General features: G+C 42.8%; 2 protein-coding genes across 2 annotated transcripts in view; one reads left to right on the top strand and one right to left on the bottom strand.

Moving 5' to 3' along the window:
* Positions 1-4305, top strand: part of LOC121280419 (plasmolipin-like) — a 37787-nt gene extending 33482 nt beyond the window's left edge. The window contains exon 4 of the mRNA XM_041192397.1: positions 1888-4305. Coding sequence (XP_041048331.1) covers positions 1888-2007 — 120 coding nt within the window. The 3' untranslated portion in view covers positions 2008-4305. The remainder of the gene's footprint in view (positions 1-1887) is intronic.
* Positions 4306-8491: 4186 nt separating this feature from the next.
* The window catches only part of LOC121280420 (ADP-ribosylation factor-like 2 binding protein), a 167350-nt gene continuing 151568 nt past the window's right edge, over positions 8492-24273 (bottom strand). The window contains exons 6-7 of the mRNA XM_041192398.1: positions 12912-13008; positions 8492-9954 (exon numbers count right to left, since the gene is read on the bottom strand). Coding sequence (XP_041048332.1) covers positions 9847-9954; positions 12912-13008 — 205 coding nt within the window. The 3' untranslated portion in view covers positions 8492-9846. The remainder of the gene's footprint in view (positions 9955-12911; positions 13009-24273) is intronic.

The following is a 24273-nucleotide window of genomic DNA, read 5'->3' as shown; positions in this document are numbered from 1 at the left end:
GAGGAAGATCAGTTACATTTCAACTGATGTCTAGCACAGAAATCAAATGTGAGGCTTCTATATTGGTTGTTACGAATTGCAATAATCCTACTTTAAGAAATGGTATATATCAGGGGAACATATGAGCAGGAGTATAGGCCATTTGGCTCAGAGACTGCTTCACATTCTATTTGATTATGACTGATTTGTTCCTTGATTCTGCTTACCTAACTTTTGATCCATATCCCTTAATACATTTGCCTATCAAAAATTTGACAATCTCAGACTTGAAAATTTCATTGCACTGAACTTTGACTGCCTTCCAGGGGAAAGAATTCTAGATTTCCAACATTCTTTGAAAAAATGCTTCCTGATTTCACTCCCAACAGGCCTTGCTCTAATTTTAAGATTGTGACCTCTTATTCTGAATTCCCCCATCAGAGGAAATAGGATAGACACAGAGAAACTAACAGTCGGTAACCTGCAATTCTAGAGCCACCTTCGGCTCTGTAACGTCTCATTTGTGGCTCCCAGCCTTTTCTAGTCGGAACATGTTAACTTACTTTTCTTAGCATGTAAAAATTCTAAAAAAATTGAGCGTTTTAAATAATTATTTTAACATGGAGCTGATGGCATTGTGGTATTGTCACTGGACTAGTAATCCAGAGACACAGGGTAATGCTCTGGGGACCTGGATTTGAATCCCACCTTGGCAGATGGTGGAATTTGAATTCAATTAAAAAGAAAAATCTGGAATTAAAAGTCTAATGACCATGAAACCATTGTCAATTGTTGTAAAAATCCATTTGGTTCACTAATGTCTGTTAGGGAAGGAAATCTGCTGTTCTTACCTGGTCTGGCCCACAAGGGCAATTAAGGATGGGCAATAAACATTGGTCTAGCCAGTGTCACCCACATCCCATGAATGAATTTTTAAAAAATAAACCTGTTTGAATGGTTTAACTACACCGTGGTTATGGATAATGTCTTTGGTTCAAGGAACAGATTTTATAGTTGCGATCATTATTATTTTTAATATAGATGAAAGTATAAGCTATTCAAGACTATATTTTTTATCACTAAATCAGTAGCTGAAGAAATGGCCTTAACTCTAAACATTAAGTTAAAGTTTGTTTTAAAGATGACTTTACTAACAAAATTATATCATTAAGGGTTTGGTCTATTTTTAATTTCAATTCTCATTTGATTATATCAATTCAATATATACATTTTATTTACTATTTATGCAAATTATGCATTCTACCAAGGATACTTGGCAATTTTCATCTTGTGGTACACAATAGTTTTTATTTGAGGCAATTTTTTGGGGTAAAAAAGGTGGTTGACCCCTGGTCGATCCTATTGAATATCTGTCATTTTATGCATCTCAATTAGATCACCCTTCAGCCTTCTGAAAGGGGATTAAAAACCAAGTTAATCCAACTTCTCATTATTTCATCCAAGCTGTTTAAGATTATGAAATGATTCTGATGCAATATTTACGGAAAATTGTCATAATTATTGAGTTGTACTAGTAGATCTATTTCAATTTCTACCCCTCGCCCATCCTTAAATGCTGACTCGCTGATCTGTAATTTTAGTTCCATGGGAACCTGAAACTCTCTGGTGCCTCATCCAAATTGCCATGTGTGTTTGTGAGTCCAGACAGTAAGTGAACATCAGCAAACAGTATGATAGATTCACTTTCATTTACTTTCCAGCTTAGAGTATTGAGGAGTGACCAGGAGCAAGAACGCTCCTTGACTTTTCCATCCCCCACTTTTCCCTATTGCTTCATTAATCTCCCAGCACAAGTCAATAGCTTCGGGAGAGAAGCGGGCAGGGAAAGGGCAATCTGTCGACTGTTCTGCACAGGTCTAATGACATGATGATGTGCTTTTTCCACAGTTCTTTGCAGGTGTGGTGATGATATCATATGGAGTAAGCACCTTCCTCTGCATGCTGTCATTGCGAGGGCGTGGGAGCAATGCAGCAACAAGTCAGGCCACTGGAAATAATTCAGCATAGACTTTTTCATCAAGGTGGAGGTCACAACATATTCTGTCATACACTTTTGCAATGATGAGCAGATTGTGTTGTCTCACCTTTTGCCAAAGGCACACTCCATTCCAGCTCCTCACTCGGGTGGTTACAGCCTCTACGTACACTGCAGTTACCAAGGACCAGAATAATTCACCTGGAGTTTTTATTTTGGGTTTCTTCGACTCCTCTTTTTGATATTATTGCAACTTTTCTTGTGGTTTTACCCTCTATAATATTGCCTCTATAATACTGAGTTCACTATACTCTCATCAGTTTTTATTCTCACATGAGGAATTACATGTGTATCCCAACTGCATGGAAGTGAACTGCATCACAAGCGTCTCAAAGTATCTACCTGCACAACAGTCCTGAGTGTTGCTTCAGTACCTTTAAGAAGTTGTACTTTTTGGCTGCTCTGCAGGATTGGGTAAAGATGGTGTGGTGCTTGGCTGTTCAGACCGGAAGGCCTTGGGCTTAATTCTTGGTCTGTTGGCTTATCTAGGGTAGGGCAGCAGATATACTGAGTGTCCTTAAGTTAGTCAGGGGTGGGGGGAAAACCAGTTAACCACCTGGTCCCGATCATTATCCAGTGGCACTTGCTATTAAGTGTTTCTGTGTGGGATGTTAAGTGAGACTCGGCTGTGATTCCTTTCGTGATTGGACAGCCTGCCAGTGTCCTGTGTTATAAGTTCACAGGTAGAACTGTATCTCAGAATGCAATACTGAGAGAACATTGAAAATCCAACTGTGCTTTCCAAAGGAAATGGTCGCAATCTTTGTCATAAAAGCACACAGTACAACTTAATCATATATACTGTAAATATATCTGAGATTGAGAATGTAGGTTTTTCAAATTACTCTGCAAGTCCTTCCTTGAATCTATAAAGAATGCAGAAGTTTCCAACTTTTACTGTAACTGAACATCCTGCCTTGCCCATTTAATCATACTCTGCCAGTATTACTGTGGAATACCATGAGCTGCTCAGTAACAAACTTTTTCAGAGTGAGTAGAATCTTATATGTTTAAAGGAGTGAAAACTATTGTGTGAACTTAGTAGAAAGACTTACAAAATTTTTTTATTGTTATTGGTACTGTCATCAACCGGGCAGTACAGACATGTTAGGACTCCAATCTATAAAACCAAGATTATTGGTATAGGGCAGTGGGGAAGGAGAAAGAGGGAGGGGCTCTGCAGTCCTGAGTGTTGCTGATGTGCTAACCTCACCTGTGCTGTTATGGAGAAACCGGAGGAGGAATTCCGAGAGTGTTCAAGTTGCAGAGAGTGCCCAGGAACATGATGCTCATCTCTAAGTTACAGTAGACATGTGACCCAGGAAACTTCAGCCTTATTGGAATATAAATTGAATAAAAGATATTTGGTGGTGTTAAATAAGAAAATGTAAAGAAATAATCCAGGGTACTGAACCGAGCTATAATCAAAAAACAAAATGGACACCATGCATACAAGATATTAGGAAGAGGTGATGAGAAGATTGGTCAAAGCAGAGTGTTAAAAGGAGGAGAGGGAGATGGACATGATGGATTGAGTGAAGGAATCCAGAGCATGGCATCTTGTTGTTTGAAGCCATTCCTGGCAATGCTCAAATGAAGGAAAAGGGAATGCACAAGAGGCCAGAGTCAGAGGAATGGTGTGTTGGAGGGCTGAAGGAGGTTAGAGATTGTCGCTTGGTAGTACAGAGCTTGAGTATTGCTTGAAGAGATCCTGTCAAAGTTTTTCTTGCACTCATCAGGGTAGATGCAAGAATACCAAATTTCAAAGGGAGCAACAATTTATACTGCCAGAGAAAAGGGTGCTGATTGGTTGGCAAGTCCACTCTGGCTGAGGTGTTGCTGGAGAAAGCAATCAGTCAGTCAGTTTGCCTACCAATCAGCACCCTTTTGTCCGGCAGCATAAATTGTTGTGATTGCTTCAAATTTGGCATTCTTGCAATTGTCTTGATAAGTAGAAGACAAAAAGCTTTGGCAACGTACCCCTCTTAAGCAATCTTCAGGTTAGACATTGTTCGTTGAACAGGACCGAGGTGGTGAACATTTTTGTAGCGTTTGGTCAGAATTAAACAAACACTACACATGTATGTGCTGTATCAATTAAAAATTAGTATTGGGTGAAGGAGGAAAGAAAATTAAATAGTGCAAGGATTACAACAGCAATCTTTCAGAGTTTTTACAAGTTTTGTTTTCACTAGTTTAGAGTCTAAACACAAACCTTTGTGATCATTGCAGAAAAAATATTTCTTCAAATATAATGTAACATAAAGCTGCAATCAACATAGGAGACAGAGTGCTATTTCAAAGCAGTTCCAATTTAGAGATCAGTTGTGTTTTTGTTGAAGACCTCCCAACATCTTTAGAAAATGCACCTTCCATTTTACCTGCTCCAGTATGAGTATGCATTATTGTGTATTTATTACTGTTACTTTTTTTGTGCATTTAATGTGTTATAGTTGCAAAATCTAAAACAAATCCTACTGGTTTCTGCAGTATGTTGATTTTAATTGTAACATAACCATTTAAAAACATTGAAATTACATAATAGAAGTGCACTGACATTTTAATTCTTAAATATAGTTCAGGATATGTATATGTGTGTATATATATATATATATATATATATATATATATATATAAAATCTCTCATCTGTTCACACATAATTGATCATTTTTCAATGTGTTACAATATTCTAATAAAAGGAATTGGTCACCAACCTGCAGTTGTAGATTGTTCATGTTGATCAATACTGAAGTACAGTTGATGTTTTTCCTTTGGGTTATTTTGTCCTTTGTTTTCCTGCAGTTGAACACATCGTGGGGTATGGCAATGGGGCTGCTACTCCACTAGATGGTCCTTTATATACACATGAGCCCAGAAATTTAATTATGGGGTGTTCCACACACATCCAGTTTTGAGCAAGGATCATTTGATCAAGAATAAGAACCCTACATCCCTTCCCTCATCCAAAGGAGCTATAGCCAGTTATGCCCTATGTTGCCATCTTGTCCAGAGAACAATGCATTCTGCACAGTCCAAGATCCAGTCTGAGATCACCCCCATTTGTACAAGTAAGCTCCAGAAAAGGCATTTGATCATCAGGATTTATCTGGAAACAAAATAAAAATGATGCTGCTACAGTTTCAACACATGAATTAAGTTAAGGAACAAATGGCTTTCACAAATTGCCAAACAATGTGCTGGATCACAGAACATTTCATTACTTTCATTTTTGCATTTTTCCAAACTTTGAGAAAACCTCATTCAAAATTAAAACTGTTTTTATTCACAGGCTGAGTGTATTGCTGGCTGTGAATATAGCAATGGAAGAAATGTGAACAGTTGAGTTGGGTTGGGTGACCCCCCCCACCCCGCCCTTGATCACCAACTGTCTGGACCTGTTAATGGCAAGCTTGGTCAGGCCCAGGACCAGGTTCACGAGGAAGTCCTCCTCCCTTCACCACCTCCCCCCCACCCCCCTGTCTTAGTGTAGGTGCACTCATTGTCATTAGATGAGGAGTTCCAGGATTTTGAGCTGACATTGAAGGAATGGCAGTATATTTCCAATTAGGGTGATGTGTGACATAGCAGGGAACTTTCAGCAGGTGATATTACCATCCATTTCCTGCCTTATCTTATGTGGTAGTGGGTGTAGGTGTGGGAGCTGTTGAAGTGTTATTGCGCTGCATCTTGTGGGCTGTACATACTGCAACCAGGGAGTGAGTGTTTTAAGGTGGTGGATAGGATGCCGCTCGAGCAGGTTGCTTTTCTTAGCTGCTGTTGAGCTTCTTGAATATTCTGGGGTTGCAAGTGGGGAGTATTCCATCACACTCCTGACTTGTGCCTTGTGGATGGTGGAAAGGCTTTGGGGAGTCACATGGTGAGTTACTGGCCACAAAATACACAATTTCTGATTTGTTCTTGAAGCCACAGTATTTACATGACTAGACCACCTTCGGTTTCTAGTCAGTAGTGACTCCCACAATGTGACGGTGGGGGATTCAATGATAAAACCATTGAATGAATGCCAAGGACAGGTGGCCAGATTCCATCTTATTTGAGATGGTCATTATCTGGTATTTGTATGGCACAAATGTTATTTGCCACAGTAGCCCAAGTCTGAATGTTGCCCATGTTTTACTGTATGTGCACACTGACTGCTTCTTTATCTGAGGAGTTGCAAATGAAATTAACACTGCAACGTCCCCACTTTTGACCTTATGATGGAAAGAATGTCATTGTTGAAGCAACTGAAGATGGTCGAGCTGAGGACACTGAGGAACTTCTGCAGTGCTGGGGCTGAAATGCTTGACCCAACAACCACAACCAAGCCTGAAAGGATTTTAACCTAAAATTTGTTCTCACAAAAGCTGGAACCTTTTACAAATCAAATCATTGTGATTATATTGTAATCGCTAAGTCTATTTTACTAATTACTCTGACTTGAATTTATACAGCTGTCTCTTTAACACCAAAATACATCCCACGGCACTTCACAGGGCCATTATCAGAAAGAGACACCAAACCATATAAAACGTGACCAACTATTGAGTCAAAGGGATGGATTAAAAGAAGGTCCTGAAGGAGGAGGACGACACTCAGGATGCAACTCTACAGCATAGCTGACTATGCTGGAGTGAAGGGGGAGGCCAGAGTCAGAGGAACAGAGGGTAGGGCTGGAGGTAGTTATAGAGACAATTAAGGTTGTGAGCATTCTTGATTGTACCAAAAGTGCACCAAGGAGGGAGTGAATGGCCAGAATTAAACAAAATATTTTCATTATACAAGTATATACCTCAAATTAAAAATCAATATTGATAGTGGGAAAGGTAAATAAAATGGTGTAAAGATTGAGATAGCAATTTAAAACAAGATTTTTTCAGACGTTGATCTTTGTTGAAAGTCTAAACGAGGACCTTGATCTTATGCAAATCATCCCTCCAAACCTGGATTTCCAGCAACTGACCATTGATTTTTCCTAATCAGGGCTGTTGTATTGATTTCTGTGGGGTAACAGATACTGATACTTGCTTTCCCATATTTGACAAAGATCATTAGTTCTTGGCTAAGCTCTTAAGAATACTGTGCAGCAACAGAATATTTGTTTCAATGGAATAGGAAAACTGATAGCACCAGCCTCTGATCAATAGAATTGAATGAACTGGTTGCTTACAAGGACAGTAACCATAGAAACATCAATAGCTTTTACCGACCCAATCTGTTAACTAGGTGAAATATTATAATAGCAGGAGGCTGGTGAGGGAATAGAGGAAAATAACATTTAAAAAATCTATGGTTTTTCAAATTTCATTCAATGAGCAAATGCTTATATTTATCCAGACTTCTGCCAGAACCCATTTAATTTACAGTATGACCAACAGTGGCATCCTGACTTGGGTGGTACTACTGTATTAATTTGATGGTTATGCTGCCTCCAAGTCCCATCTAAAGAGGTGGTTTTCAGCAGCACCTCTGAAAAAGGATGGCTGACCTTCGTACCATGTAAATGCTGGTATTGGAGGGAGAGACTGGCATTTGTTTTTGTCACTGGCAAATTCAGTGACTCAGTCCTCTCTACTCCACCTGACCAGCACTGCATTTTTGTTCCCATGCAAACGCAGATGTAACACACACCATTTTTTATTCCTCTTTCCTCATAATCCAAGGTCCCAAACGCTCAAGTGAAACAATGATTTACATGTACTTTTAATTTACTTAGTATACAGCTCACATGGTCTCCTCTTCACTGGGGAGAACAAATGTAGCATGACCCCAAGCTTCTGATGGCCTGTCATTCTAAATCTCTACTTTGCTCTCAGGCTGACATCTGTGTCCTTGGTTTGCTGCGCTGTTCCAGTGAAGCTCGACTTAAGCTTGAGGAACAGCACCTCACCTTTCACTTAGGCACTTTACAGTCTACCAGACTTAACATTGAACTCAGCAATTTCAGACTGTAAACTCTGATCCCCCTGTTTTGTTTCCTTTTCTTTGCATATTTCGGATTTTGCTTATTTTCACTGTTAGACAGTAGAACACCTGCTCCAGCACATCTTGTTTCTTTTCTTGTCCCCTCACCATTTTCTTTGGCCCTATAGGACTAACTCATGTCATTCAATCTCTCCTGTCTTCCACCCTATCAAAGACCTTCCCTTTGTCCTTGTTGCACCGAGTATTTCCAGCATTTTCTGCCTTTATTTCAGATTTCCAGCATCCACAGTATACTGCTTTTCCAGTACAGCATTTTTGTTGTCCTTTGATAAAGATGTACTTCTCCCAGAATTGAGGGAAGATGAAACAGCCAGGAGACAGTGTTATAAGCTGTGAATTAAAGACAAGTGGACATGAATAATGTGATCATTTTGCTGTTTCTGGCACTGTGGAATTTAAGTCTTGCAGATAAATAGGACTGATTATACAGACAGTTCCTTTTCTAAAAAAAAAAGCTCCCAAGACTTATCTTACAAAAGTGCATCTCAGCAATTTTTTATTTAAAATACACAAATAAAAATATATGTACAAATATGAAAAATAAGTAAGCATGAATTTGTAACTTTCAGCGAAACGAGCTGAGTCGGCAAAATCACTGTACACATTAGGAAAGCCATAATACTCTGTATTCTCTCAACAAGATCTTTGAACTATTAGACGTAACAATGTTATAGACTTTGACTTTTTAATCCAATGGCTACAGTTCTGGCCAACTAACCAGTCAATGAACAGTGTTTAAGTGGTAAAAGAACCAAAGTTTCCCACCTGAAATCTTACAAAATATGTTTTACAACTAGGTCAAATAAGTTACAGGATCCTCTAGTTAATGAAATGTAAAATGTGCATTTTTTTGGGGAGTGTCTAAGTGGTATGTACAATATTATCACAGACTTTACCTAACTGCATTACAACCAATACATTATCCCATGGAAATCTCAGTTTATGTTCAGGAAATACTATCGTACTATGAAAATAGCAACAAACCAAAACACAATTTGAAGTCTCAAACATAGAGGAGATACAAAATCTTGATTCAATCGCAGCTATATTTACAGGTTCCTAGTATTAACAGAGGCCGAAGTAGCAAACTGACCCAATTACCAGCATGTGGGAATGGCCTACCTCAGGAACACACATTTTAATGGTTGAAGCATTAAAACACTAAAATTACCATCGTAGATTCTGCATGTGCTGAATGTTATGGAAAATGATAGTCATAGATATGGGCTCAGTGTTTTTAATTAGAAACAGTTCTGGTATGAAGATCCCACTTTCCATTTCAAGAATTACTTTGCAAAATGAAGGGGTCTGAACTGTAACAATGGGAGCCAAAAACAAAAGGCTATTAGTGTTTCTAGGTCGGGAAGCTACATACAAGCTAGCAGGCCAAAAATGACATGTGGACTTGTGCAATTAACAATGGGCAGTGATCGCTGCCTCTAATTACAATGTTTATATTACTGCCAAGAGTTCCGGATAAAGACATGTCAAGATGGGTCTCAAAGCATAAAGTGGTGGCTGCATGTCCTTACCTTCAGGTACTGCCACTAGAATCTTTGTAAGATTATTACAGCATGCAGACCTGCAAATAGGATTAGGAGGCCTTTGCCCTATGTGTGAAAATGTTGTTAAAGATAACAAGATTCTTGCTAAGTAGGATCTGAAAAACAAAAATATTAGAACTGAAGCCTTTTATTGTAGTTTAATGGTGTACCTGTACAACCGTCCTTGGAGAATACTATAATGTGTCAAAATGTCTATCAATTGTGTTTGGAATATGTAAGCCTATGGGACTAAACGTAGGACTCCAGAGAGATACAATAAACTACTGGAAAGGTCGCATGTTTTGTGAAGCCTGAGGCAACGAAGATGATTTTGATAACGATGTCACTACAAGATCTCCACTAAAGTCAAGGCCACGCCCTTCCTTTTCCTGAAAAGTAAATACATTTAATATTAAGAAGGAATAAAACATTTTTAAGTCACTAGTCAAACAATAAAGTCACTGGGTTCATACAAATTGGTGATAAATGACTATGGAAATAAATTTAAATATCAGCTTTACAATTGGCTGGTCTGTGCAGTAATCCCAATAGAGCCAAAGTCCAACAAAATAGTTAGCCTCACTTCCCCCAACTCCAAAAATAAAAACACGTCTCTTCATCCTTCTCAGCTGATGCAGCAAGCCTCAAGTGTCAAGTGGAGAGAAAGTTTTCTTAATAAGTATGACAAATCAGCAATTATATTTTCCATAACTACATTGTAGAGAAGCACTTTACATTAAATTGATCCTGAACACGAAGGTTCCTTTCTGATCATTTTAGTTGTTGCAATTTTTCAAACCAGAAAGATAGCCATTATCCCTCTTACTTTGTTAAGAACTACAATATCCATACAAATGTCTTTCTGTTGAGATGTTAAACTGAGGCCCCCAACAACTCTCTTGGATAGACGTAAAAGATTCCATGGCACTATTTCAGAAAAGAACAGCGGAATTATCCCTGGCGTCTTGGCAAATATTTATCCCTCAATCAACAAAACAAATTATTTGGTCATTATCACGTTGTTTGTGGGACCTTGCTGTGCAAAAATTGGCTGACTTGCTTCCTACAACAATGACTACATTTCATAATTACTTCACTGGCTATAAAGCTCTTTAGGATGACTTGAAGACATAAAAGGTGCTATACATAAATGCAAGTCTATCTTTCGTTCATCTAGATTTGGAGAACAGAATGAAGATCGACAATGGTGTAATCAGTGTCTGTCTAAACTAGATCCTTAATTTCTAGTAAGTTGTATATATGGCCAAAATTAAAAAGAATCAGTTACGACTTATATTTCTATTCTGTTCTTCAGATGTAGAAAAATGCTTCTCAAATGTTTTATATTGAGGACTAAAAGTGAATGCTGAGCAAGTGGATAATGTATAAAAATGGAGATGGTTGGAGTGGAAGAGCAAAGGTACAGTTCAACAGCAGTATTCAGTGGATGCTTTTGGAACATGCGAAAGAGCTGGATAGCATGGGAATTTGGACAAAAAATACCAGAGGGCACAAGCATAGTTGCTGGATATCAAGGGTTGAAGGAAGGATGAAGAAAACCCATTGTTAGGAAACTGTAGGGTGTGCTAACATTACATTCAAGTCACTGGGGCACAGGAAACCAGTGCAACCAGAAGAGGACAAAGGTGATAGTTGTGAAAAGAGGCAGACCTGTGAGGGTTGAAGCAGGGTCATTAGGTAGGAGGGTGTTAGAGAAGTAAAACCTTAACTGTGTCAACCTTGCCTCATATGTAGCGCTGCTGCTCACAGATCAGAAATTGTGGATTCAAGTCTCACTCTGGAGGCTTGAGCACACAATCTAGGCTGACACTTTGGTGTAGTACTGTTGAAGATGTTACCTTTCAAATTAAATGCTGAACCAAGGTCCCATCTGTCCACTCAGGTGGACGTACAAGATTTCATGGAACAATAAAAATAAGAGCAGGGGATATTTCTCCTTTAACCAGCATCACAAACAAATCATCCAGTTTATAAGGAAAGTGGATTGTGAAGGCTGTTTTTCCTTATTAATATTTTTGAAGTAAAAGTGTTTAGTGGAAGCATGTGTGTGGCTACAGACATGCAGCCTGTAGCAAGTGGACGCCAGTGACAAATTATGGATATTTCCATACCTCTAAGAAAAAGAAAAACTTGCATTTATATAGCACCTTTCTCCTCATGTTGTATTAAAGCATTTTGCAGTCAATGAAGTATTTTTGAAGTGCAGTCACTGCTGTAAAGAAATGAGCCAGTCAATTTGCACATGGCAAGTTCCCACAAACAGCAATGTGATAATAATTAAATTTGTGATGACAATTGAGAGATAAATATTGACTAGGGAACCAGGGATAACTCCCTTGCTCATCTTCAAAATAGTGCCATGTGATATTTTATGTCGACCTTGGAGAACAGATGGGGCCTCAGTTTAACTTCTTATCAAAAAGACAACACCTCCAACAATGCAGCATACCTGCAGTACTGCACTGGGGTGTCAGCATAGACTTTTGTGCTCAAGTCTCTGAAGTGGGAGTTGAACACACAACCTTTGATTCAGATTTGAGAATGTTATCAACTAAGTCACAGCTAACACCCAAGAACCATCCTCATTATTTGAATGGATGCATTTTCTATGTCCTGAGGGTTTAGCACATATTCTGACAATAGTGATATATGTGTGGCTTTCCAATTTCAATCCACATAAAGGCCCCTCCTCCATTCTAATGCAGCAAAGCAAGAAGCTATAAAATACAATATAAACATTGGAAGAATAATTCCAAGCAGTAAGAGAAGTAGAGTCTCCTTGATGTCCTGGAAAGCACAACTGTCTCCAAGAAAAATCTCAACAGTTAAGTCGTCTTGGTCAAAAGATCCAAGGAAAAATATTTAGTGGAAGCATAAAGGTTATTTCCCAGTATCAAGTGGATGCCAGCTACATTGACCTTTCTAAGCCTAGTTACATGATGTAGGTGTTGACCAACTGGGTGATCTTGGACCTTTCTAAATTTCATACCTAAAAAAGAACAACATGGATTAACTAATCACTTTGCCAACAACCGTATAAATATGATTGTCCCCAGTTTATTTAATACATAAGGAGGTGGCCAATATTGCAAATGGATTTTACTCCATCAATACAAAAACTCAAATCCCCTTTAGCATCTACAAAACTGAGTTGAATCTTGACTTTCACTTTTAGGTCATCTTTCTCTAGCCCGGGGTCACAAAGATGAATTCTAACTCATTATAAGCAAGGGATAACGGACAACCTTATACCTTCCCGTACATTACATGCCAATGTGACATGGTGGTTTAATTTTATTTTAAAGACCAAGTATATCATACATACCATTCTGTAGTCAAGAAACATTTCTTTGAAAGCCAGGAAATCTGTGAAAGTCAGTAACATGTCAAATATATCTCCAGATATCTCATCTTTATGTTGCCTATAACAAAACATAATAGTTCTATTATTACTATTCTTTAAATTCCCTTCAAACCAATAAAATATCATATATTTATGGCCCATAATCCTTCAATTTTAGGTACAAACCCATTTTCTGAAATCTTCACTTTTACCAAAAGATATAGCAAGCTCCCGAGAAACAGTGGGGAAGATTTTCAAGGCTGGTCCAAATCATAGGCGATATTGATGGTGCATCCACATAATCGTACGAGGACAGTCGGAAGGTCAGAACCACTTTCAGATTTGGGTCTCAAAATGTTAATCAGTGAGCTAGCTACAAGGTCAGTTCTCAGCTTGCCAGTTTTCAGAAACAGAGAAATCGACTGGCTTCTGCATGGAGCCTGCAGGTAGGATAATGAATGATCCTCCTCACCCTTTAAAAATCTTAAGAAAAGAAACTCACTTTTTCTGAGCAGCCTCCTGCAATCTCTTTAAAAGCTACTGGTTAGATATCCTCTGCTGGTACCCACTTATCAGGTGAGAAATGGACAGCTGCCACTACATGTGCCATCACGCTTAATTTTTACCCAATAGCAAACTATCACCATAGAAATTATGGATACTTCCAAAATATTAATAAATATGGATACTATTATTTCATTTTCCATATTTCGCAAATATTTAAAACAAACAAAATAATCTAAGTGCCATTTGTAACAATGTAGCTCTCAACACAGCAGCTCAAAAAACTATCAGAATTGTTCTTGAAGAGGTCTTCTTCTTAGGCAGTCCTTTGGGATTGAGGATGACTTGCTTCCGGTTCGATGGGTTCTGAAGTGGCTGTTAAGTCTAATGCATGACCTGCAGACTTTGTCACATGTGGGGTAGATGGTGTTTGGCAGGTTGGGCAGATGTGGTATTGAGAGGCTTGTGTGCTCTCTCTGACGCTTCAACTTCACCTCAGTGTGCTCCTGACGAAGTCTTGTGATGTCTTCCTGAGTAAACCTTGTTCATTTTAGTCCGTCACAAGTCAGGGACACCCATGAGCTGATGGGGATGTTTGATCTCTTCAGGAATGCTTTGTGGACATACCTAAAGCATTTCCACTATCCTCATGGGAGCTTCCTACTATGACCAAGTTCCGAGTAGAACAGTTGCTTTGGGAGTGTGGTGTCAGACTTATAGACAACATGTCCCATCTAGTGGAGCTGATTTTAAGTGATTAGTGTCTATTGCAAGGGAGATGGAGTATGAAATAGGGAAATCTTGTTACAATTGTACAAGGCATTGGTGAGACCACACCTAGAGTACTGTATGCAGTTTTGGTCACCTTTGTTAAGGAGGGATATACTTGCATTTGGAGGTAGTCCAGAAAAGATTCACGAGGGTGATTCCTGGGATGAAGGAGCAGTCTTATGAGGAAAGGTTCAGCAAGTTGGGCCTATACTCATTGCAGTTTAGAAGAATGAGAGGTGATCTTATTGAAACATATAATTTTCTGAGGGGGTTTGGCTTGGTAGATGCTGAGAGGATGTTTTCCCTCATGGGGGAATCTAGAACTCGGGGGAACAGTTTCAAAATAAAGGGTCTCTCTATTAAGGTGGAGATGAAAAGGATTTCTTCTTACAGAGGGTTGTTAGTCTTTGAAATTCTCTCCCCCAGCTGAGTTAGACAGATTTTTAATTACCAAGGGAGTCGAGGATTTTTGGGACAGGCAGGAAAGTAGGGTTAAGACACAATCAGATCAGTCATGATCTTATTGACTGGCGGAGCAAGCTCGAGGGGCCGGATGGCCTACCCCTGCTCTTATTTCTCATACTCTTATGCTATGTTCTTATGATACTGGGATTGTTGGCTTGGAGAGGATTCTGCTGTTGGACCACCTTTCTTGCCATCGAATTTGGAGCACCTTATGAACGCACCATTGATGGTACTTCTCCAGTGCTTTGAGATGGCTGTTGTAGGTTGTCCAACTCTCCAAAGCATAAAATAAACCTTTTACTAAATGCCCATAAAACTAAGGTCCTCTTCCAACCAGCTTTCACAGCACAACACCTCCCACCATCACTTAAGATCAATGGCAAGATCCTGGATAATGTGAACTACTTCAGTATCTTGGGAGCCTCCTCTCACGAAGGCAGACATAGATGACAAAATTCATCATCACTTCCAATGTGACATCTCAGCCTTCAGACGACTTAAGAAGAGTATTTGAGGACTAGGTTTCCAAACCCAAGACTAAGGTCATGATTTACCAGGCAGCAGTGATTCCTGCAATCCTGTATGTTTCAGAGACAATCTATAACAGGCACCTCTTGAAGGGATAGTACATTTCCGAATGCTAAACAATAATGATTCATATCTTGCTTTAGATCCGTTCTTTGGAAGCAGCCATTTTCTGCAGAAATCCTCTCCTTCTCTAATGTGACACCATGTTCTGGTCCAATGCTCGTATCAATGGCAAGCACTATTTAGAATGTTACATCCTTATTCATTATACGATTATACAGGGAGAAGAAGAAATAAAGAATTCCAACCAGGGATCTTACTTCCAGAATACCACTCACCTTCAGATTCTAAAGCATGACAACTCCCCATTAAAAACTAAAGTGCTGAATCATGGTTGGCAATTTTCCACAACATTGCCCCAAGACTTTCAAAGACCTATATAATGTCTCTGAAAATAATACAGAAAGTAGCATTTAATTGCTCAGCTGCTGAATTTTCTCCAGGTTGATCCCATGAACAATTTGTAGATTGCAGTCAGAAGAGATTCTGATTTGAATTCTTCCGACTAACTGTAAGGAACATATCTTTTTATTTGTTGGACTGGACTATGGATTGGACTTGCAATTGTTGCAGTCTAAAGGACATGTCCACTGGAGCAGGACGAAAGATATATACAATATTGCAGTCCTGTAACAGAATGTGCCATGAAAGACAGGATGGTACCAGAAAGGAGTCCTGGCCCAAGGGAGCTGCCTGACAACAGCTTTTTAATTGGCTCCTGACCAGGTGACCAGGGTTTGTGTGAAGAGCAGGGCAGCAGAATAGCTCCTAGCCTGAAAGGAACAAGACCTAAAACCTCAACAAAAACAAAAATACCTGGAAAAACTCAGCAGGTCTGGCAGCATCTGCGGAAAGGAGCACAGTTAACATTTCGAGTCCGAATAACCCTTCAACAGAACTAAGTAAAAATAGAAGAGAGGTGAAATAAGACCTAAAACCTCCCTCTCCTGTGTGTGGAAGATTCCAGTAATTCCCCAATAATAGCTAGCTGGCTTTTCTCCTCATATCTCTATAACCTGCTCTGTCTCTGAAAACTCCCTGTCACGAGGCAAAGGGGAAAATCACCATTAGAGACATCGAAAGGCGAGTGCTCAACCTGTGAACTAAATACTGAAAGTGCTGGAAGACCGCCACATGTCATCAACAAGAACTGAAAGGAATTTGGAAGACATCGCTCAAAATGAACCTATTGAATCCTGTACTCTGGAATTGATGATATTGAATGTTTTTTTCCCACCCTTAAAATCCAAGATTTGTTTGTTTTATTTGTCTTTTGTGTACGTGCGCGTTAGTGTGTGCGTCTTTTGTGTGTGTGCATGTGTGCACGCGTATAGGGATTTTAAGTTATAGTGTTAGAAATAAGCAGTTCATATTTCTTTTGCCACTGGTTAATGATGGTTTGTTCAACAGTTATTTGCTTATTAAGTTTACAAACCTGGTGCTTGTATTCTGTTAGCCTAAATTAAACTGTTAGGTAGAATTGGGGCACTCTGGCGGTTTGATTAAACTTTTCACATTTGTCGTGGCTCGGGGAACAGTGGGGCTTGATATTCCAGCAGAGAGTGAAGAAGTGAGTGAGAGTGAATGAGAGAGAGAGTGAGAGAGTGTGAGCATGAGAGTGAGAGTGAGAGAGTGAGAGTGTGAGAGAGAGAGACTGAGTGAATGAGTATGAGAGTGAGTGTAAGAGTGAGAATGTGAGAGAGAGAGGGAGCGAGTGTGAGAGTGAGAGTGTGAGTGTGAGAGAGGGAGTGAGTGTGAGAGTGAGTGAGTGAGAGTGAGGTAGTGAGTGTGAAAGTGAGTGTGAGTGAGAGAGTGAGTGTGAGAGTGTGATAGTGAGAGTGAGAGTGTGTGAGAGAGTGAGAGTGAGTGACTGAGGGAGTGAGTAGAGAGTTTGTGAGCGAGAATGAGGGAGTGAATGTGAGAGTGAGTGAGTGAGAGTGAGTGTGAGAGTGAGGGAGAGTGAAAGAGTGTGAGAAAGAGAGAGTGGGAGAGAGTGTAAGTGAGTGTGAGAGTGAGCGAGAGAGTGAGAGTGGATGGGGAATGAGTGAGAGAGTGTGTGTGTGAGTGAGAGGGAGACAGTGAGAGTGAGTGAGTGTGAGAGTGAGAAAGTGAGAGTGAGGGAGAGAATGAGAGAGTGTGAGAGTGAAAGAGTGAGTGAGAGAGTGAATGAGAAAATGAGTGAATGAGTGAGAGGAGTGAGAGAATGAGTGAGAGAAAATGTGATAGTGAGAAAGAGATATAGCGTGAGAGTGTGTGAGAGTGAGAGAGTGAGTGAGACAGAGAGAGAATGAGTGAGTGAGTGAGAGAGTGAGGGAGTGAATGTGAGAGAGAGAGTGTGAGAGTGTGAGTATGAGAGAGAGAGTGAGTGAGAGAGAGAGAGAGCAAGACAGAGTGTGAGAGAGTGTGAGAGAGGGTGTGAGAGAGGGTGTGAGAGAGGGTGTGAGAGAGGGCGAGTGAGTGATAGAGTAAGTGATAAAGTGAGTGATAAAGTGAGTGTGAGATAGTGTGTGAGAGTGAAAGTGAGAGAGAGAGAGAGAGAGAGAGAATGTGAGTGAGTGAGAGTGAGAGCGAGGGAGTGAGTGTGAGAATGTGAGTGAGAGAGAGCGAGAATGTGAGTGAGTGATAGAGCGAGACTGAGAGAGGGAGTGAGTGTGAGAGAGAGTGAGAGGGTGGGAGAGTGAGAGTGAGAGAGTGAGAATGAGAGTGAGTGAGAATGAGTAAGAGTGAGTGGGAGAGAGTGAGAGAGTGACAGAGAATGAGTGAGAGAGAGTGAGAGTGAGGGAGTGAGAGTGAGGGAGTGAGAGTGAGGGAGTGAGAGTGAGGGAGTGAGAGTGAGGGAGTGAGAGTGAGGGAGTGAGTGTGAGAGTGAGAATGAGAGTGAGTGAGAGAGAGTGAGTGAGAGTGTGAGGGAGTGGGTGAGAGAGTGTGACAGTGAGAGTGAGTGAGTGAATGAGAGAGAGTGAGTGTGAGAGTGAGAGTGAAAGAGTGAGTGAGAGAGAGAGCGAGACAGAGTGTGAGAGAGTGTGAGAGTGAGAGTGGGTGAGAGAGGGAGTGAGAGAGGGAGTGAGAGAGGACGAGTGAGAGCGAGAGAGAGTGAGAGAGAGAGAATGTGAGGGAGTGAGAGTGAGAGTGTGAGTGAGAGCGAGAATGTGAGAGAGAGTGAGAGTGAGAGGGTGAGAGGTTGGGAGAGTGAGTGAGAATGAGGGAGTGAGTGGGAGAGTGAGAATGAGAGTGAGTGAGAGAGAATGAGAGAGCGTGAGGGAGTGAGAGTGAGTGAGAGTGAGGGAGTAAGTGTGAGAGTGAGGGAGTGAGTGAGTGAGAGTGAGGGAGTGTTAGAGTGAGAGAGTGAGAGTGTGAGGGAGTGGGTGAGAGAGTGTGACAGTGAGAGTGAGTGAGAGTGAGTGTGAGAGAGCGTGAGAGTGAGTGTGAATGTGAGAGAGGGTGTGAGAGAGGGAGTGAGGGAGAGAATGGGAGAGCGTGAGAGTGAGAGAAAGAGAGATACAGAGAGTGAGTGAGTGTGAGAGTGAAGGAGTCTGAGAGTGAGAGAGTGTGAGTGAATGAGTGAGAGAATGTGAGAGAGTGAGTGAGAGTGAGGGAGAGAGTGTGAGAGAGAGTGTGAGTGTGAGAGTGAGGGAGAGAATGAGAGAGTTAGTGAGAGTGAGTGAGAGAGAGTGAGTGGGAGTGAGGGAGAGAGAGTGAGTGTGAGAGTCTGAGAGTGAGTGAGAGGGTGAGAGAGAGGGAGTGAGAGAGAGTTTGTGAGAGAGTGTGAGAGTGAGGGAGTGAGAGTGAGTGTGAGAGAGAGGGAGTGAGAGTGAGGGAGAGTGACAGTGAGAGAGAGTGTGAGTGTGAGAGAGTGAGGGAGAGAATGGGAGAGTGAATGAGAGTGAGAGAGGGAGTGAGTGTGAAAGTGAAAAAGACAGAGTGAGAGAGAGTGAGAGGGTGAGAGAGTGAGAGGGATTGAGAGAGAGTGAGAGAGAGAGTGAGAGTGAGGGAGTAAGTGTGAGAGTGAGGGAGTGAGTGAGTGAGAGAGAGTGAGAGTGAGGGAGTGAGTGAGAGTGAGGGAGTGTTAGAGTGAGAGAGTGAGTGAGAGTGTGAGGGAGTGGGTGAGAGAGTGTGACAGTGAGAGTGAGTGAGAGTGAGTGTGAGAGTGAGTGTGAATGTGAGAGAGGGTGTGAGAGAGGGAGTGAGGGAGAGAATGGGAGAGCGTGAGAGTGAGAGAAAGAGAGATACAGAGAGTGAGTGAGTGTGAGAGTGAAGGAGTCTGAGAGTGAGTGTGAGTGAATGAGTGAGAGAATGTGAGAGAGTGAGTGTGAGAGAGTGAGAGTGAGTGTGAGAGAGAGAGAATGTGAGAGAGTGAGTGAGTGAGGGAGAGAGTGTGTGAGAGAGAGTGTGAGTGTGAGAGTGAGGGAGAGAATGAGAGAGTTAGTGAGAGTGAGTGAGAGAGAGTGAGTGGGAGTGAGGGAGAGAGAGTGAGAGAGAGTGAGTGTGAGAGTCTGAGAGTGAGTGAGAGGGTGAGAGAGAGGGAGTGAGTGAGATTTTGTGAGAGAGTGTGAGAGTGAGGGAGTGAGAGTGAGTGTGAGAGAGAGGGAGTGAGAGTGAGGGAGAGTGACAGTGAGAGAGTGTGAGCGTGAGAGTGAGGGAGAGAATGGGAGAGTGTGAGAGTGAATGAGAGTGAGAGAGGGAGTGAGTGTGAAAGTGAAAAAGACAGAGTGAGAGAGAGAGTGAGAGCGTGAGAGAGTGAGAGGGATTGAGAAAGAGTGAGAGAGAGAGAGAGTGAGAGAGAGGGAGTGAGAGAGTGTGAGGGAGAGTGAGGGAGGGTGAGTGGGAGTGAGGAAGTGAGTGGGAGAGTGAGAGTGTGAGAGAGAGTGTGAGAGAGAGTGTGAGAGAATGAGGGAGAGAATGTGAGAGTGAGAGAGTGAGAGTGTGAGAGGGTGAGGGTGAGGGTGAGGGTGAGGGTGAGAGGGTGAGAGGGTGAGAGGGTGAGAGAGTGAGAGGGTGAGAGAGAGAGAGTGAGAGAGAGGGAGTGAGAGGGAGAGAATGAGAGGGAGAGAGTGAACGAGTGTGAGTGAGAGAGAGAGACAGTGAGTGTGTGAGTGAGAGCGAGACAGAGAGGAAGTAAGTGTGAGAGTGAAAGAGTGAAAGAGACTGAGAGAGTGTGAGAGTGAGAGTGTAAGAGGGAGTGAGAGTGAGAGAGGGATTGAGTGTGAGAGTGAAAGAGACAGAGAGTGAGAGAGAGTGAGAGAGAGTGAGAGAGTGAGGGAGGGAGTGAGAGAATGATTGAGAGAGACAGAGTGAGAGTGAGTGTGAGAGTGAGTTCGTGAGAGTGAGAGTTAGTGAGAGTGAGTGAAAGAGAGTGAGAGTGAGAAAGTGACAGTGAGAGAGTGAGAATGAGAGTGAGAGAGTGTGAGTGTGAGTGAGAGTGAGTGTGAGTCTGAGAGTGAGGGAGAGAATGAGAGAGTGTGAGAGTGAATGAGAGTGAGAGAGAGAGAGGTAGTGAGTGTGAGACTGTGAGAGTGTGAGAGTGAGTGAGAGAGAGAGTGAGGGGGAGTGATTATGAGAATGTGAGAGAGTGAGAGAGAATGAGAGTGAGTGAGTGTGTGAGAGCGAGGGAGTGAGTGTGAGTGAGTGTGAGAGTTTAAGTGAGAGAGAGAGAGAATGTGAGAGTGAGAGAATGTGAGAGAGAATGTGAGAGTGAGGGAGAGAATGTGAGAATGAGGGAGAGAGTGTGAGTGAGAGCGTGAGAGAGTGTGAGAGTGAGGGAGAGAATGAGAGAGTGTGAGAGTGAGTGAAAGTCAGAGAGTGAGTGAGAGTGTGAGAGTGACTGAGAGAGTGACAGTGAGGGAGGAGTGACTGTGTGAGTGTGAGAGAGTGAGTGTGAGAGCGTGAGTGAGAGTGAGAGAGTGAGAGTGAGTGTGTGAGAGCGAGGGAGTGAGTGTGAAAGTGAGGGAGTGTGAGTGTGAGAGAACGTGAGAGTGAGAGAGAGTGATTGTGAGAGAGAATAAGAGAGACTGAATGAGAGTGAGGGACAGTGAGGGAGAGTGTGAGAGTGTGCGAGAGTGAGGACGAGTGTGCGAGAGTGAGGACGAGTGTGCGAGAGTGAGGACGAGTGTGCGAGAGTGAGGACGAGTGTGCGAGAGTGAGGACGAGTGTGCGAGAGTGAGGGCGAGTGTGCGAGAGTGAGGGCGAGTGTGCGAGAGTGAGGGCAAGTGTGCGAGAGTGAGGACGAGTGTGCGAGAGGGAGAGAGGGTGAGAGAGGGTAAGAAAGAGTGAGAGAGGTAGAGAGAGTGAGTGAGAGTGTGAGAGAGAGCAAGAGAGAGCAAGACTGAGAGAGGGAGTGAGTGTGAGAGTGAGAGAGTAAAAGAGAGTGAGGGAGTGAGTGTGAGAGTGATTGAGAGAGAGAGTGTGTGAAGGAGGGAGTGTGCAAGTGAGTGAGTGTGAGTGAGAGTGACAGAGAGTAAGTGAGAGTGAGGGAGTGAGTGTGAGAGTGAGTGTGAGAGTATGAGTGAGAGAGAGAGAGTGTGAGGAAGTGTGAGAGAGTAAGTGAGAGAGAGGGTGAGAGTGAGAGAGAGTGAGGGGGAGTGAGTGAGTGAGTGTGAGAGAGAGTGTGAGAGTGAGAGAGAGTGAGAGGGTGAGAGGGAGTAAGTGAGACTTTGTGAGAGAATGTGAGAGTGAGTGTGAGAGTGATTGAGAGAGAGAGAGAGAGAGTGACGGTGAGTGTGAGAGTGAGAGAGAGTTAGTGAGAGTGAGAGAGAGGGAGTGAGAGTGAGAGAGAGGGAGTGAGTGTGAGAGTGAGTGAGAGAGAGTGAGGGGGGAGTGATTATGAGAGTGTGAGAATGAGAGAGAATGTGAGAGTGAATGAGAGCGAGGGAGTGAGTGTGAGAGTGTAAGTGAGAGAGAGAGAGAGAATGTGAGTGAGGGAGAGAGTGTGAGTGAGGTAGTGTGAGAGTGAGGGAGAGAATGAGAGAGTGTGAGAGTGAGTGAAAGTCAGAGAGTGAGTGAGAGTGTGAGAGTGACTGAGAGAGTGACAGTGAGGGAGGAGTGAGTGTGTGAGTGTGAGAATGAGAGAGAATGTGAGAGAGTGAGAGTGAGTGTGTGAGAGCAAGGGAGTGAGTGTGAAAGTGAGAGAGTGTGAGTGTGAGAGAACGTGAGAGTGAGAGAGAGAGTGAGAGAGTGAGTGTGAGAGAGAGAATGAGAGAGACTGAGTGAGAGTGAGGACAGTGTGAGAGTGTGCGAGAGTGAGGACGAGTGTGCGAGAGTGAGGACGAGTGTGCGAGAGTGAGGACGAGTGTGCGAATGTGAGGACGAGTGTGCGAGAGTGAGAGAGGGAGAGAGAGGGTAAGAAAGAGTGAGAGAGGTAGAGAGGGTAAGTGAGAGTGTGAGAGAGAGCGAGAGAGAGCGAGACTGAGAGAGGGTGTGAGTGTGAGAGTAAAAGAGTATGAGAGAGAGTGAGTGTGAGAGTGATTGAGAGTGAGAGAGAGAGAGTGAGGGAGTGAGTGTGCGAGTGAGTGAGTGTGAGTGACAGAGAATGAGTGAGAGTGACGGAGTGAGAGTGAGGGAGTGAGAGTGAGGGAGTGAGAGTGAGAATGAGAGTGAGTGAGAATGAGAGTGAGTGAGAGTGTGAGGGAGTGGGTGAGAGAGTGTGACAGTGAGAGTGAGTGTGAGTGAATGAGAGAGAGTGAGTGTGAGAGTGAGAGTGAAAGAGTGAGTGAGAGAGCGAGACAGAGTGTGAGAGAGTGAGAGAGTGTGAGAGTGAGAGAGTGAGAGTGGGTGAGAGAGGGAGTGAGAGAGGGAGTGAGAGAGGACAAGTGAGAGAGCGAGAGAGAACGAGAGAGAGTGAGAGAGAGAGAATGTGAGGGAGTGAGTGTGAGAGTGTGAGTGAGAGCGAGAATGTGAGAGAGAGTGAGAGTGAGAGGGTGAGAGGTTGGGAGAGTGAGTAAGAATGAGGGAGTGAGTGGGAGAGTGAGAATGAGAGTGAGTGAGAGAGAATGAGAGAGAGAATGAGTGAGAGTGAGGGAGTGAGAGTGAGTGAGAGTGAGGGAGTAAGTGTGAGAGTGAGGGAGTGAGAGTGAGTGAGAGAGTGAGGGACTGAGTGTGAGTGAGAGTGAGGGAGTGTTAGAGTGAGAGAGTGAGTGAGAGTGTGAGGGAGTGGGTGAGAGAGTGTGACAGTGAGAGTGAGTGAGAGTGAGTGTGAGAGAGCGTGAGAGTGAGTGTGAATGTGAGAGAGGGTGTGAGAGAGTGAGTGAGTGTGAGAGTGAAGGAGTCAGAGTGAGAGAGTGTGAGTGAATGAGTGAGAGAATGTGAGAGAGTGAGTGTGAGAGAGTGAGAGTGAGTGTGAGAGAGAGAGAATGTGAGAGAGTGAGTGAGAGTGAGGGAGAGAGTGTGTGAGAGAGAGTGTGAGTGTGAGAGTGAGGGAGAGAATGAGAGAGTTAGTGAGAGTGAATGAGAGAGAGTGAGTGGGAGTGAGGGAGAGAGAGTGAGGGAGAGAGAGTGAGAGAGAGTGAGTGTGAGAGTCTGAGAGTGAGTGAGAGGGTGAGAGAGAGGGAGTGAGTGAGAGTTTGTGAGAGAGTGTGAGAGTGAGGGAGTAAGAGTGAGTGTGAGAGAGAGGGAGTGAGAGTGAGGGAGAGTGACAGTGAGAGAGAGTGTGAGTGTGAGAGAGTGAGGGAGAGAATGGGAGAGTGTGAGAGTGAATGAGAGTGAGAGAGTGAGAGAGGGAGTGAGTGTGAAAGTGAAAAAGACAGAGAGAGAGAGTGAGAAGGTGAGAGAGTGAGAGGGATTGAGAGAGAGTGAGAGAGAGAGTGAGAGTGAGAGAGAGGGAGTGAGAGAGTGTGAGGGAGAGTGAGGGAGGGTGAGTGGGAGTGAGGAAGTGAGTGTGAGAGTGAGAGTGTGAGAGAGAGTGAGAGAGTGAGTGTGAGAGAGAGAATGAGAGAGACTGAGTGAGAGTGAGGACAGTGTGAGTGTGCGAGAGTGAGGACGAGTGTGCGAGAGTGAGGACGAGTGTGCGAGAGTGAGGACGAGT

The sequence above is a fragment of the Carcharodon carcharias genome, chromosome 7 (assembly GCF_017639515.1).
Source record: "Carcharodon carcharias isolate sCarCar2 chromosome 7, sCarCar2.pri, whole genome shotgun sequence".
NCBI classification, from domain to species: Eukaryota; Metazoa; Chordata; class Chondrichthyes; order Lamniformes; family Lamnidae; genus Carcharodon; species Carcharodon carcharias.
Note: the sequence above shows the minus strand (reverse complement) of the source record. Positions and strands in the feature narration are given on the sequence as shown.